The sequence below is a fragment of the Erpetoichthys calabaricus genome, chromosome 3, assembly GCF_900747795.2.
Source record: "Erpetoichthys calabaricus chromosome 3, fErpCal1.3, whole genome shotgun sequence".
NCBI classification, from domain to species: domain Eukaryota; kingdom Metazoa; phylum Chordata; class Cladistia; order Polypteriformes; family Polypteridae; genus Erpetoichthys; species Erpetoichthys calabaricus.
In genome coordinates, this window is record NC_041396.2 from 38,041,327 (window position 1) to 38,056,481 (window position 15,155).

At 40.2% G+C, this 15,155-nt stretch overlaps 1 protein-coding gene across 1 annotated transcript in view; it reads left to right on the forward strand.

Moving 5' to 3' along the window:
* Positions 1 to 4,031: 4,031 nt before the first annotated feature.
* The window catches only part of tmcc2 (transmembrane and coiled-coil domain family 2), a 97,403-nt gene continuing 86,279 nt past the window's right edge, over positions 4,032 to 15,155 (forward strand). The window contains exons 1-2 of the mRNA XM_028796626.2: positions 4,032 to 4,766; positions 12,998 to 13,543. Of these exons, the coding sequence (XP_028652459.1) occupies positions 4,599 to 4,766; positions 12,998 to 13,543 (714 nt within the window). The 5' untranslated portion in view covers positions 4,032 to 4,598. The remainder of the gene's footprint in view (positions 4,767 to 12,997; positions 13,544 to 15,155) is intronic.

Here is a 15,155-nt window from a genome sequence, read left to right on the forward strand (position 1 = left end):
AAATTCATTGTGGTAATGTACAGAATCAAAATTAGAAAAAAGTTGTCTCTGTCCAAATATTTATGGACCTAACAACTTTTAAATAAAAAATAAATAATGTATCAGATATTTCCAGTATGATAAATAAAATAGAATTGTACATTAATTTAATAACAGAACTCATACCCTGATGAAAAAACACCTCTTCACCACCACCAACTGGAATCTTCTTGTTTGAAATATAGCTTATATATTTTTTTTAGAGTCATGGATAGGGTAGGCAGAGCCTGCCACTATACCATTGGGGGTAAGACAACCAAAGATGGGGTACCACTCCTTTACCGAGCTCACTCAAACACAACCACATACAGCTGCTTTAGAATTGCCTTTTAACTTTACTCATCTTTTGGGAGGTGTGAGGAAAACCAGAGAATCCAAAGTAAGAACGTCTATCAGAAACTTATATAGTGAAGGAAGAGTGTTCAGTGGAATATCAAAGAGGTTGACAGAAATGAGAGTTCTTATCAGCCTAAAACTGTAAGAAGAAAAAAGACATCAAACAAGTTTGAAAAGCACCAACTTCAAGGGGATAGCATTGTGGGGTCATCTTTAATAGGATCCGTGATCACTTGCTGTCCTACCAGTGACTGTGGCAGTCTGTTTTTATGCCTAAGAAGTTTACCATCGATTGCATCCTGGCACTGAGGGTTCTCATCAAGCACAAACGAGAATGTCGGCAGAGTTTCTTTGCAGCCTTTGTCGATTTTCAGTTGATTGAGCTGCCCTGTGAGACATCCTGAGTTATCAGCAGTGAGTCTGCCTGTGGAGAGAGTGTCGACCTTGTTGAGAAGGTTTACTTACCACGGCAGTGACATTCATCTCTCTTGTGACTCTTCCTATGAAATCAGCAGCAGTAGAGTGTTGTAGAGTGTTAGCCATAGATTGATACAGGAGAAAGAAGGGTGAAATGACACCTTTTATTGGCTAACTAAATAGATTACGGGCGACACGTGGTGCAGTGTTACCGCTGCTGCCTTGCAGTAAGGAGACCTGGGTTTGCTTCTTGGGTCCTTCCTTCATGGAGTTTGCATGTCCTCCCCGTGTCTGCGTGGGTTTCCTCCAGGTTCTCTGGTTTCCTCCCACAGTCCAAAGACATGCTGGTTAGGTGCAATGGTGATTCTAAATTGTCCCTAGTGTGTTCTTAGTGTGTGGGTGGGTGTGTGCGTGTGCCCTGTGGTGAGCTGGCATCCTGCCCAAGGTTTGTTTCCTTGCACTCTGAGTTGGCTGGGATTGGCTCCAACAGATCCCTGTAACCCTGTAGTTAGAATAAAGCAGGTTGGATAATGGATGGATAAATAGATTACAAATGCAAGCTTTCGAGGCAGCTAAGGCCCCTTCATCAGGCAAGGTGTAATCCTTGCTTCTTTATGGAAATTCAGTGTTTTGCAGTAATTTTTTTTCTCTACCAACTTTTTTTCTTTATCCTACCCATACTTTACACATTGATCTGCACTGACAGTTCATCTGGCTCCAAAATGGAGAAGTGGCAGTCTACTGTGAGATTGAGAGGTAATTGGCTGTGACTGGCCTCACATTCCCAGTCTTAATTTTTACTGTGTCCCTTTTTCTGTATGTGTTCTGTTTTCTACCTTTCTGTATCTGCAATACCTCTGTTTCTGCTCTGCAAAGGCATCAATGACTTTTGATGCTCTAGAAGCCTTTTTATTTGGTAGTTAGTGTGGGAAGGGTGATATGGTGGGGTGTTTTTTTTTACTCCTTTTACTATTCATCTTCATTGTGATTTGTTGAGTTGTACCAGTTTTAACGGGGTCCTTTTCTTATTTACGGTAACTACAATAAATAATTGGTCACAAAAAATTGTTATGAGAATCCAAAAATTGTGTTACTTACCCCATGTAGTTTGTAGTGATGGTTGAGAAAACAACTTTAATCTCATGTTTTCATCCAAAACAGAGAGAATAAAGTTGACAATATAACAGAACCCAATGGTGACTGATATTGTACAATGATAAACAATGTGAAAAACATCCATGGAAATTAGAAAACAAAACAAAAAGAAAACAACATGTTACTTGTGTTACATAATCCACATGTTCATTACGGGCATCATGGTGGCGCAGTGGTAGCGCTGCTGCCTTGTAGTAAGGAGACCTGGGTTCGCTTCCTGGGTCCTCTCTGCGTTGAGTTTGCATGTTCTCCCCATGTCTGCGTGGGTTTCCTCTGGGTACTCCAGTTTACTCCCATCTTAAATTATCCCTGGTGTGTGTGCCCTGCTGTGGGCTGGTGCCCTGCCCGGGGATTTGTTTCTGCCTTGTGCCCTGTGTTGGCTGGGATTGGCTCCAGCAGACCCCCGTGACCCTGTGTTAGGATATAGCAGGTTGGAAAATGACTGACTGACACGTTCATTACCCAGCTGAAGGCTGAAAATGTGCAAAATTCATGCATTTTCTTTCTGAAATGTAATTAAATAGTTACTTCTGGAAAAAAAAGCAGTGCACATCATAAACAAGAAAGGCATTTCTGTAATACTGTGTTTTTGAACTGAAACAGGAGTCTTAATCAGTGAATGAGGAGGAGAGGTGGATCTTCATTATTGGGTGGAGTTTTCTTTTAATATACAGTATTCAAGTTCTTCGATGTAGTGAAAACACACCTCAAACCAGGGTATCGGTCTTGTACTGGTACTTAATATTTGTGGTCAGTAGATATAAGAGAGCCATTGTACATTAAATGATGTCTAGTCACAATGAAAGTTGGTGGTATTTGGAATTTTGTATGAAATTATAAAGTGCAAGCACGGAGTTTGCATGTTCTCTCCATGTCTCCATGGGTTTCCTCCGGCTGCTCAAGTTTCCTCCCACAGTCCAAAAACATGCAGGTTAGTTTGCGATACTAAATTGGCCCTAGTGTGTGGTTGGGGGTGTGTGTATATGTATGTTCACCCTGCAATGGACAGGTGCCCTGTCTAAGGTTTGTTCTTGCCTTGCTCCCTATGCTGGCTGGGATAGGCTCCAGCACCTCTGACAGCCCTGTTCTTGACAAAGCAGGTTAAGAAAATTATTCACTGACATTTTGGCTAGTCAAAACTCTAATTACCAATACCATCAACAACATTTTGAATAGTTAAAATGGCATTTTATACATTGTAGCTTTAATTCAAACATTATTATATTACATAATTTAATTAGATCTGAATTACAGATATATCTATGTATATAAAACCTCAACAGAAATCAATATGGAAAAATCTGCAAATTCTAACTAGTCAAAATGGAATTTCAGATATCTGCAAATTCGAATTCATATAAGTCTCTCTAATTCGAAATGTAACTAGTAACATTTAATTGCACAGAAGATATCTAAAACTGGAATTTGTGCATGAAAAGTGTTAACAAGGCATTGTCTTCTTAGGCATATTCATTAGTGTGCACACAGTCACAGTGGTGTCCTCTAGCCTTCTGTAACTACTCCTTCTTAGTCAAGAAATATGGCAAAAGTACTTAATTTTGAGGAGTTTTAGAAGTCTTTAAAAGCAAATAATTCATTATCACAAACCTAAATTTGAAAGTAAAAACTGTACCTTATTCAAAGAAAAAAATAATACATGAACTCATTCTGGTTTTGCATTTTGGACCTATGGGCTTGCGAGATTACATGTTTTTACAGTTGGGGACTTCAGCTGGAGTACAAATAAAGGCGTACGAAGTCCTGCATTGTCGTGCTTAAACGGTGACCACGAAATGCAAGACAAAGCTGCACAGACGCTGCACGACTGTTGAACTTAATTGGCTAGTGTTGAAATACTAACCAATAAACGTCCACGGCTGCACAAGTCACTCCCGGCACCTCGTGTATCTAGGAACGCATCCCGCTACTTTACAAGACGGATTGACTTAATGCGCATTTTCAGCGGCAGCCGAAAAAAAAAACCGTTATTGGGATGGGCCTGCAGATCATTGGCCTCCAAACCACGCCCCTTTACCTATCATCCAATCCCAGATAGCTAGTCTGACTATGAAGGTGGAGCCGCCTTTCGTCCCTTTTTCCCAGGGTATGCGGTCTAAATTACACAACAACGCTGAGAGGCGAACAGAAAGAGGAATTAAAACCTTTTGTGCGTGCCGGAAAGAAGGGACCAAAGGACAAAAAAATCCACTTTTTGTAATATAAAGGAGACGAGGACTCGACTTGTCTGAGTCGACTTGTGATGCGCTCCCCTGTCAGGGCGAATGCGGATGTAGCAGCGAGGAGGGGGCAGACGGCTCGCCTAACCCCGCAGAGTAAGGGTTCCTTCCTTTCCCGGGCCGCACACACCTGCTTCCTGCTGTGCCTCTTCACCCATGAACATCTCCGGATTTCTGGACATTTCGGATTTGTGAAAGAACCTGAAAACTTGTGCATAATGGATTTCTATTTCATTCTCAGAGCAGGTGTGCGCACGTGAGTGACGTTCCGACCTGGGCCACATTTGCCCGCTGAGCCCTCGGCTCGTTCTTATGATGAGTATGGCTTTCCTAAAGAGCTCCTTCTGTGCTCCGGCAACCAAGAAAAGTGCCCTGCAGATGTGCATCTAGTTACGCCTCTGCCGTGCCTTCAACATGAAACGCTGCAAATCGGACGATTTCGCCCCCGATGAGGAAGGAGGCAAGGCTGTCGGTGAGGACGCCCCAAGTGTGGTGATTGTAGAGGTGAAGCCCGGAGATGTTGGCGAGACTGGCACAACAGCACCGATTCCACACGGCCGTAGCAAGCCGCCGGACTTAAAGGTACCGCGCCCCCGAAACATGGTTGTGGGAGGATCCGTGTGGTGGTGCAGGCAAAGACGCGCCATTTGTTCCACTTATTGTTCATCTTGGTCCTGTGAAACGCTTATGCTGACAGTCGCATTCTGTTTGTCGCAGCCTCTGTAACACACTTAGTTACTGGCGGAATTATTCGCTATTGGCACACCCTCACCTATCAAGACAGTCTATTAAAGCAGCAGATTTACTTAGAGCCACACACTCTTATTCATAGTTACTGCCTAGTGAAACTCCCATAGCTGCAGTCACTTTATTACTGTGTCAGATGGACGATCATCATTACTGCATTTTGTCAGCTACAGTGACACCGCCACTTAAGTGCACTTGCTTACTGAGGCATGATTCACTCATAAACTCATTGGTCTGTTTACATTGGCAAATGCACTTGTAGCGGCAATGGGTTAATTAGAATGACACACTTTTTTGATGAACAGCCACAGGTAGTAGTCTTAGGTTTTCACTTACAGTGCTCAAGTACGGTGCTGCTCACGCTCATTCATGGCCACATTTGTATAGCTAAAGTAAACCATGTACTTTTATATTAATACAATGGCCCTTGTTGTACTGTATACCCAACCCTTTGAAGTCGAGACACTTAAATATGTGCTTTTTTAGTTGTAATCTTTGAGCTGTACCTTTACTTCAGTGTCCCACATGGGCAAAGTACCGGTATACCTCTTAAGAATAACATGCTAAAAATGGAAGGGAGCAGAACCAATTCCACCAGGCGCAAGGTAGGAATTATCCCTGGACACAATGCTGGACCATTACGGAGCCCACTCATGCACTCACCCACACAGGGCCAGTTTAAAGTCATAAATTCTCTTTGGGGATATGAGTGGAAAAGTGAGATACCTGAGGAAAATCTCACCCAGGTACAATGAGAACATGCAAACTCCACACAGATAACAACCAGGGTTCTGGATCCATGATGCAGCAACTAACTTAAAATGTATTGCCTTAAATTCTGTACTACACTAAGTTACGTTAAAGAGTATCCTAGGATATGCACTTTATGAGGCTTTTAAAGCTGTAACGGAGGACCTTCCCAAACTGTACGTTCAATGTAACCAAGCACACACTTCATCTGTTTTGACAAGCAACATACTCATTAGGGTATGGGATCACCAGTTTACACAGAATACAATTTCTGATAAGAATGATTGTCAGTCTTATGTCATTGGTTTTTGAGCTACTCAGCAATACTTTGAAATTGCAGAAATGTAAGCTGGTGCTATGCAGTGGCCACACTGTAAATGCTGTGCACCCCCAGCTATGACTGAGGGGAAGAAAGAGATGGATATTTGTTTCTGTGTGGTGCTTCAGAGAGGAGACAACAAACAGATTCTTAAAATGGATTGAGACACAAACAATCTGCATGACATATACCTAGTCCCACACAAACTGGCAAAGCTCAGTGGCAATTATAGTCTGAGTCACACATGCAGTAGTTTTCCGTTGCACAATCACACCTACTTGTATAGCTGTGCATTGTTGAACTTGGACACTACAATTACACATTGTATTTATGGACAGAATTCACATTATCTGTTCCAAGGTACCTTTTCTTGTCAGCTGTGTTCATTCTGACTCCATCACAGTCACAGGTATGACACCTAGAACTGTGTTTAAAATTCCTACTTTTATGAATTCCTATTTGTATCCTATTTTATCTGAACTTATCAGATCAGATAAGTGTTAATTCTCCTGATTAGCATCAAATATTTCTTTTGAAGATTTTAGCAGAAGTATAATTCAGGTTGGAATGCTCACATTTAAACTCTCTTAGACATTTGTCCAACAGCAAATTGTCTATGTTCATTTATTATGTTCCCTAATTCAGCACACTGCTCATGATTAATCAGTCTTGAGCAGGTTGTATAAGAAATCTTGTTTACCCAACAGTATTTATGATGGACTGAAACATAGCTTGAACAAGTCAGCAATTTCAGTTGCTCCCAGTTTTGTCACAGACACAAACTCAGAGTATATACATTACTTCCAGAAATGCATTTTACTAATTACAAAGCAAAGCCTTCATCAATCCACATATCCACACTGGCTAGTCAGCTTGGTCTTCCTGCATACTTAAGTCAAATACAATACATATTCATAGTTAGGCTCATCACTGTCACAGCAGAATAGTTACAAACAGTCATATTTTTGCAGTTCTGTCCCATGCATATAAATTCATGGCAGTTTCAGTATGGTCACAATAGAAAAGTTACAGTCACATTTTTGAAATTCATATGTATGCATTGTTCGTAAAACATTCAATTGTTTCATACCTATGCCCCCATCATACACAACAAATTAATTTTTTTATCCACATGCCTCCATTGAAAGCCACTGTTTAGTTTCATGCATGTTCGTAATCACTTCTCAAGTGTGGCATGGATAGAGGTGCAAGCATGGTCACACACTATCTTTCCCATGCATATACAGCAGTCACATTTGTGAAGGTCTGTGATTATTTGAGTTTATAGTCACGCTTACTTTTAACCACACACTTGTTCATATAATAGTATTGGTGGTAGTAATGATGATGAACTTAGTCACATTCACAGGTTACTTCCATTCTCACTTCAGCTTAAGAAAACAAGTAAGCTTCTCACTCAGTCTTTCAAACATGTACATACACACGACAGTCATTTAGAAAAACATGTCATCACTCACACAGCCATTCTCATTCATGCTGTTCAGCTGCTGAAGAATTTATTCATGCACACTCTGAATGATGTTGGCATTTACGCTTTCTTATGGGAATAAACCAGGTTTATGGTTGGATTCACAAACTCTGGTCTTGTACCTTTAGTTGGAATAATGATGACACTCTCCCAAATTTTAGTTACATAAACACATTTTCATTGTTCTGTCACAAATTCCCTTATTTACTGTATAGGTATACATACACATATTACCACATATTGACTCAAAATACTAATGACAATGAGATTCAGACAGTCATAGTAATACTCATACTTGGGCACTTGCACAGATTCCAGTAACAAACATTTTATATTTAGTTTCACATAAACAATTTTGTGCTGTACATACACACTCATAGCAATAGTGTCAGAATAACTTTGACACTTTCATATAGTCATTGCTATACTCACACAACCTCATGCTGACATTATTTAGATCTGTTCCAAGTCAAAAATCTGTGTTCCATTATTGTCTCAGCTTGGTCACAAAGCCTGTGGGAATAATGCATTGCTTCCTGCCTTTTTGTCTTTTTCTCTGGTGGATACTTCAAAGGATGGGTATCATTCAAAAAGAGAGGAAACAGTAATGGTTTCACTGTAATTACTAGTTTTTCTAGTAGTGCACACTTGCAGGGAAGTTGTCACATTTCAGAGTTTTCGCAATAATTCACTCTGAGAGCTGGCCTGCCAGTTCTATTTTTATGTCTGCAGAAGTTAAGGTGCTGCTGCCACGGCCATCTATTAACTTAAACAGAACCTACTGTGGTGTGTCAGTCCTCAGTGAATAAATAGACATAAGCTGCATTTGCCATACTTTACTGCCATGCATTTCTGGGCCACTGGCTATCTGGGAAGTGCTTTTGCTCAGTTAATATTTCATCTTATTTTAAAAAAAAAAATAAAAAATTCTCACGGCCTTTGCCTTTTTTAAAGAAGTGACCGATGCCCAGTCATTACTACTGGAAACAGAAGTTGAAGGGTCATCTTCACATCTGCAATTGTCTGGGCTTTTAACTTTAATTATAATGGCCTTAGGTTTCAGCTTTCTGAAATTAAATGAAGACTTATCCTTAATATTTTGCACATGTTGAGCATTGGGTTTGGTTTGTTATGCCAGAACTGATTTGGCAGAAAAGAATAGCGGCAAAGCAGGTCCTGTCTCCAGTCAAAATTGTTGTGGGGGAGAATATTCATACTTAATACTTTTAGCCAATTGGGCCATTTTTGTATCTTTGCCATAGGGGATGGAGAGATGATGTTTGCCTTATTGTGGTCCAAATTTTTAAACTTTTTTTTTTATACTTTATGTTCTTAGCATATTTCCTCACAGCTCCACCAGTGTTTAGTGAAAATTTGTGAACACATATATTCCCTTTTTTGCAGCTCCATAAACGTGAACATAAGTTTGAATTTTAAAAAGTTATAAAGAGGGAAAGCAACCAACTTACACAGAGAGAAAGAGAAATAAAGATGGTTTAATGAAACATGTCCAAGTGTCATGGCTTTCTGACCATTTGTTAAAATGTTTAATGAGCTTTGTGTTATTTGGAGCGTAACAAATCTGGCAACCCAACTGCCAGCCATTTTACCAAGTCATCAGTCAGCCTGACTTTATATGGTGTACCCAGTTGCAGATTTGTCCTTTTAGTAATGAGAGTTCTTTCATGCAGATGATAGCACAGGTTGCTTGCTCTGGTGCACCAGAAGAGAATCTCTGGCCCATTTGCATTGTCAGCATTTTTGCTTCCACAGGCGGTCTTCAATTTAATGCTCGGTGAGAGTTGGCTTCTTTTATATTGCCCAAGCAAACCACAAAGGTCAAACTGCTTTTAACAAAACTTAGTTTGAAACAGGGAACTTCCAGTTTGCCTAAATTTTACAACATGTTCTTTAACAAGAGTCGTGTGTCCTGTGTGTGCAACAGAAATACAATTTTCCATCCGTTTCACACAGATCTGCAGTAGTGCACATATTGTAGAGGCTAATGAAAAAATCGGTTTCATTAGGTGATATTGAAAGTACATTGGTAATACTGCATATTATACTGCTTTTTTGTAGATTAATATGCTCTGACTGTTAAAATACAAGAAAAAATTAAAAATCACTAAATTAAGAGTTCTTACAGTGATCCTGAGAATTTTACCATTTAAGTTTCTTCACATCTTTCTGTGTCAGGTTTGCTGATCTAGTGCCCACTGATTGCTGCCTACCTCTGTTGCTAAGGCAAATGTTGAAGGAAGTCTCACAAAGTGAGGATCAAGTAAAAGACATATTGAAAATATTTCTCAAAGAAAGCATAAGAAGCTAATCCCACTTTGGCAAAAATATTGAAAAAATATGTATTACCTCTTAGACATTTATATTGCTCATCCATCTATCCATTTCTAAACATGCTATGTCCAGATCAGGGTTGCAGTGAGCTGGAGCCTTATCTAGTCTAAGGCAGGCTTTATATTCTTACTCAGTGTACAAGATGGTATTATTTAGAGTATGCATACATTTATCTTTACTGAGAATTTTAGGAAACCAAGAAGTATAAAGGAATGCTACCATTGTAATAATTTTTTATTCCCATTTGTTCAAGTTCAGATTGCCTTTTGTTAAATCCTAACAGTTGTAATTTATCTGACACAAGCAACAGGTGTTAACCAAAGATGAACATCTATCATACCTGCCAAACAGAATATTTAAAGCTGCAGATAGATATTTCTGACGAGCAACGTTAATGTGTGGGTGTTGGCTACAATGCCAGTACATAAAAACTCATTATTTGCATAGCATGGCACACATAAATCCATTAGATATGACAGTCGCTTCTGTGTGTATAATGGCAATATTTTTTTCTGTTAGCCACCTTAAAGTTTTGAGCAAAGTAGACTTAAGATGTACTAACATTACAGTTGGGTTGTCTGTCTGTGTATAGATTGCTCATTCAAAAGGCAATCAAATGAACAAGTGGAATTATAGACTCTACCATGAATTTGCTGTCTTGAGCAGTTACAGAGAGGAAAATAATGTTATATTAAATGGTCTGTTGTTAGTTGCAAGTAATGTCTAAAACGATTTGTGATTAGTTGATGTGATTAATGTGTTGCAGTGCCTTTATATCAACACTACTTGACATGAATGTGTTAGTGTCTACTAGCTGGTTGTGGGAGAGGCTTTATTTACCAATTTTCTTGCATAGCCAGACAAGAAACCATCTCATTTTCAACATCATTTTAACCCATGTCTCAATTGTCTGTGCCTTATTTAGTTTTCTTTGTTTTCCTAAGTGAGACTTTCGTGGTAGAAGCACATGGGGATTGAATCTCTACAACCATTTTGAATTCTGGCTCCAGTTTAAATGACAGTTTTGAGTATAGTAGTTGGTTATAATCATTCATCAGGTAGCAAGATGTGTTTACCAGACTGCAAAGTATGACAGAGTTTTTGTTACTGAATAGCATTAAATATACAGTATATCACAAAAGTGAGTACACCCTTACATTTTTGTAAATATTTTATTATATCTTTTCATGGGCCAACACTGAAGTTATGACACTTTGATACAATGTAAAGTAGTCAGTGTATAGCTTGATACAATGTAAAGTAGTCAGTGTATAGCTTGTATAACAGCGTACATTTGCTTCCCCCTCAAAATAACTCAATACACAGCCATTAATGTCTAAACCACTGGCAACAAAAGTGAGTACACCCCTAAGTGAAAAATGTCCAAATTGTGCCTAAAGTGTCAAGTGTGTGGCCACCATTATGTTCCAGCACTGCCTTAACTCTCTTGGACATGGAGTTCACTAGAGCTTCACAGGTTGCCACTGGAATCCTCTTCCACTCCTCCATGACGTCATCACAGAGCTGATGGATGTTAGAGACCTTGCGTTCCTCTACCTTCCATTTGAGGATGCCCCACAGATGCTCAATAGGGTTTAGGTCTGGAGACATGCTTGGCCAGTCCAGCACCTTTACCCTCAGTTTCTTTAGCAAGGCAGTGGTTGTCTTGGCGGTGTGTTTGAGGTCGTTATCATGTTGGAATACTGCCCTGCCGCCCAGTTTCTGAAGGGAGGGGATCGTGCTCTACTTCAGTGTGTCACAGTACATGTTAACATTCATGGTTCCCTCAATGAACTGTAGCCGGCAGCACTCATGCAGTCCCAAACCATGACACTCCCACCACCATGCTTGACTGTAGGCAAGACACACTTGTCTTTGTACTCCTCACCTGGTTGCCGCCACACACGCTTGACACCATCTGAACCAAATAAGTTTATCTTGGTCTCATCAGACCACAGGACATGGTTCCAGTAATCCATGTCCTTAGTCTGCTTGTCTTCAGCAAACTGTTTGCGGGCTTTCTTGTGCATCATCTTTAGAAGAGGCTTCCTTCTGGGATGACAGCCATGCAGACCAATTTGATGCAGTGTGCAGCGTATGGTCTGAGCACTGACAGGCTGACCCCCCCAACCCTTCAACCTCTGCAGCAATGCTGGCAGCACTCATACGCCTATTTTCAAAAGACAACCTCTGGATATGATACTGAGCACGTTAACTGACTTCTTTGGTCGACCATGGCGAGGCCTGTTCTGAGGTGAACCTGTCCAGTTAACCCGCTGTATGGTCTTGGCCACCGTGCTACAGCTCAGTTTCAGGGTGTTGGCAATCTTCTTATAGCTTAGGCCAACTTTATGTAGAGCAACAATTGTTTTTTTCAGATCCTCAGAGGGCTCTTTGCCATGAGGTGCCATGTTGAACTTCCAGTGACCAGTATGAGAGAGTGTGAGAGCGATAACACCAAATTTAACACACCTGCTCCCCTTTCACACCTGAGACCTAACAAGTCACATGACACTGGGGAGAGAAAATGGCTAATTGGGCACAATTTGGACATTTTTCACTTTTGTTCCCAGCAGTTTAGACATAAGATATAATAAAAACAAAAGATAAAATAAAATATTAAGAAAAGATATAATAAAATATTTATAAAAATGTGAGGGGTGTATTCACTTTTGTGAGATTCTGAATCTCTACATTTATCTATGTATTTATATTCCTAAAACTAGCAAGTGTTTGTCCTGCAATGGGTGGATACGCCCTTTGCTTGCTGGAACTGGCTCCAGCTTTCTCACAACCCTGCCCTGGATAAGCGAGTTATGAAAATGGATGGATGAATTGTTTCATAAATTGTAGCCCCCTGTCTTTAAAACAGAGTAAATGCCAGACTGTCACAAACCCAAGGATAATTTCATTATAGATATCACATTCATCTACTTGAGAGTCGGGTCAGTCATTTTAGTTTTGTAAGTTTAGAAATTCTCTCCATGTGCATTGCCAGCAAACTTGCCTCTTAAAGAACCAGTTGGGTTTTAAAGCTAGGCCAGGTCTCTGATATTCATTTTAACTCAGTGTTCATAGGGTGCTACATTAGAATGTTAGTTTTGTTTATGTTTTTTTAAATAGAGACATTCTTTTTTTTTGTCCTTGCCTATGCAGAAAATCCAACAACTCTCTGAAGGCTCTATGTTTGGCCATGGGCTGAAGCACTTGTTCCATAGCCGCCGCCGTTCCAGGGAGCGTGATCACCAGAGTTCCCAGGACTCTCCCCAGTTCCAGCAGCTATCCAGCACCCATGGCACCCCAGTTGGTGCCACTGGCCACTCAGATCATGACTCTGCTGATGAGAAAGAGCGCTCCCCAGAGATGCAAAGGGTGTCTTATGCAGTCTCTCTGCATGACCTGCCAGCACGTCCCACTGCTTTTAATCGAGTGCTACAGCAAATTCGGGCACGGCCATCCATCAAGAGAGGAACAAGCCTCCATAGCAGCAGCCGGCGGACCAAGAGTGGAACCTCTGCTGACTCTCAGAAGGGCAGCAGTCCCCACTTGGGCCGTAAGGGTCCCCAGGATAGCTCACTGACAGCTCTGCTCCACCATCACCAGGGCAGACCAAGATCATCTTCTACTACAGACACCGCTCTTCTCGCAGGCGAACCAAGCTTGTACTGGAGTGTGGAGGATTCGGAGCGCACTGCAGAAAAGGTATGATTTCAAGGGACTCTGGGAGAGCACAGATTTTTATGGTACTACAATGTGTATTGCTAATTGAGTGAAAGGATTTAAAAAATGTCCAAAATTAGTACATATTGGAGGTGAGCAGAGAAAAATATTGGAGTAATGGGGATTACTTTCCGTTTGTTTCTAGGAGTACCCTTGCTGTACATTTTAATTTCAGTCAAAGACACCTTTATTTTTTATCTTGATGGTATTTTTATTAAATTAATTTAGGGAAGAGCAAATATGGAGTGAAAGCTAAAGCACAGCTTCCCACTGCAAAAACAGTAAATCACTTGGACGTATTGTATAGGTCCAGTTTACAGTATGGGGATACTTGTGTATGGGAAAGCATCTGACCTGCGTTTCCTCTTGCTCGTCCATTTCCTCTGACCTCTAGAATCTGGCCTTAGTGCCGGAGAGCCATTGTTTCCACTTAAGTATAGACTTATTGTGTTCTGTTACAAGGCAATCTTTAACCCTCTGCCACCCTCGCTGGAACTTACCATTGAGACCAAACTGTGGCACTCTACCATTGAAAGCATATCCTTAATTAGCCATTTTAAATGCTATCTGGTTATTAGAGAAACCTCTGTAATCAAGTTAGCACTGCTGAAACATGTTATTCTGTTTGCGTGGGTTGCTAGGAATGCTGGCCTTAGAGGTGTAGTTTCAAAGGAAAAGCCATATCTGAAACTCACAAATTAAAAGAAAAGGTTAAAATGAGCAAAAGAACACATACATTGAACAGAAGATAACTGGAAAAAACATATTATGATCAGAATCCTGATATCATCTTTTCTGTGTTGCAGACTATACCAGTATTTGGCATGTATATAATGAAGAAGCTAACTGAGAAATTGTACGTTTTGTTTCTCAAAATAAGATTCTGATGTCTTTATCTTCTTAGGCAGTTCAACATCTGGGCCGTCCCCATCTTTTTCTGCCCTTTGTTAAGTCCAATTTGCCTTCTTCTCTCACGACAGTAATAGACACCTTTGTTTGAAATCTTCATTTTCTTGGGAATCTGTCACATGGAGTACCTTTATACTGCAAAAAACAGTAGACTGACATGTTTCTTGATAAAGCTGTTCCATTTTGGCCATTTTTGAATCCAGAACTGAACATTAGAAATGCCAGTACCTTGCAAGCCAAGTGTACAGAATATCAGGTTTCTGCTCGACTTTTGCAATTATAAAGGTTTCTCTAATAACAAATTAGCATTTATACATAACCAATTAAGGATAAGCTAAGGGAGTTGACCATTGGGACACTGAAGGAATGGCTTCTGAAAATGGGGCTTTGCAGTCATATGTGAGTAATAAAATAAAAATCAGTCATTTCAAGCAGCACTAGCCATTCACAACATTAGTAATGTATTGGCTGAATTTTTAAATCAATTTAATGGTATCTTGAAAATGTGTCAAGTCTATCATAAAGTTGAAAATATCTAGGTGTCTCCAAACTTTTAAATGCATGTGTGTTTATTATATATATATATATATATATGGAAGCAAAGGTATGTAATACGGTTTGCATATTTGTAGCTGGAGATCCACAAAGGGAGAAAATGAATCACATATCAAAGTATTCAGGAGCA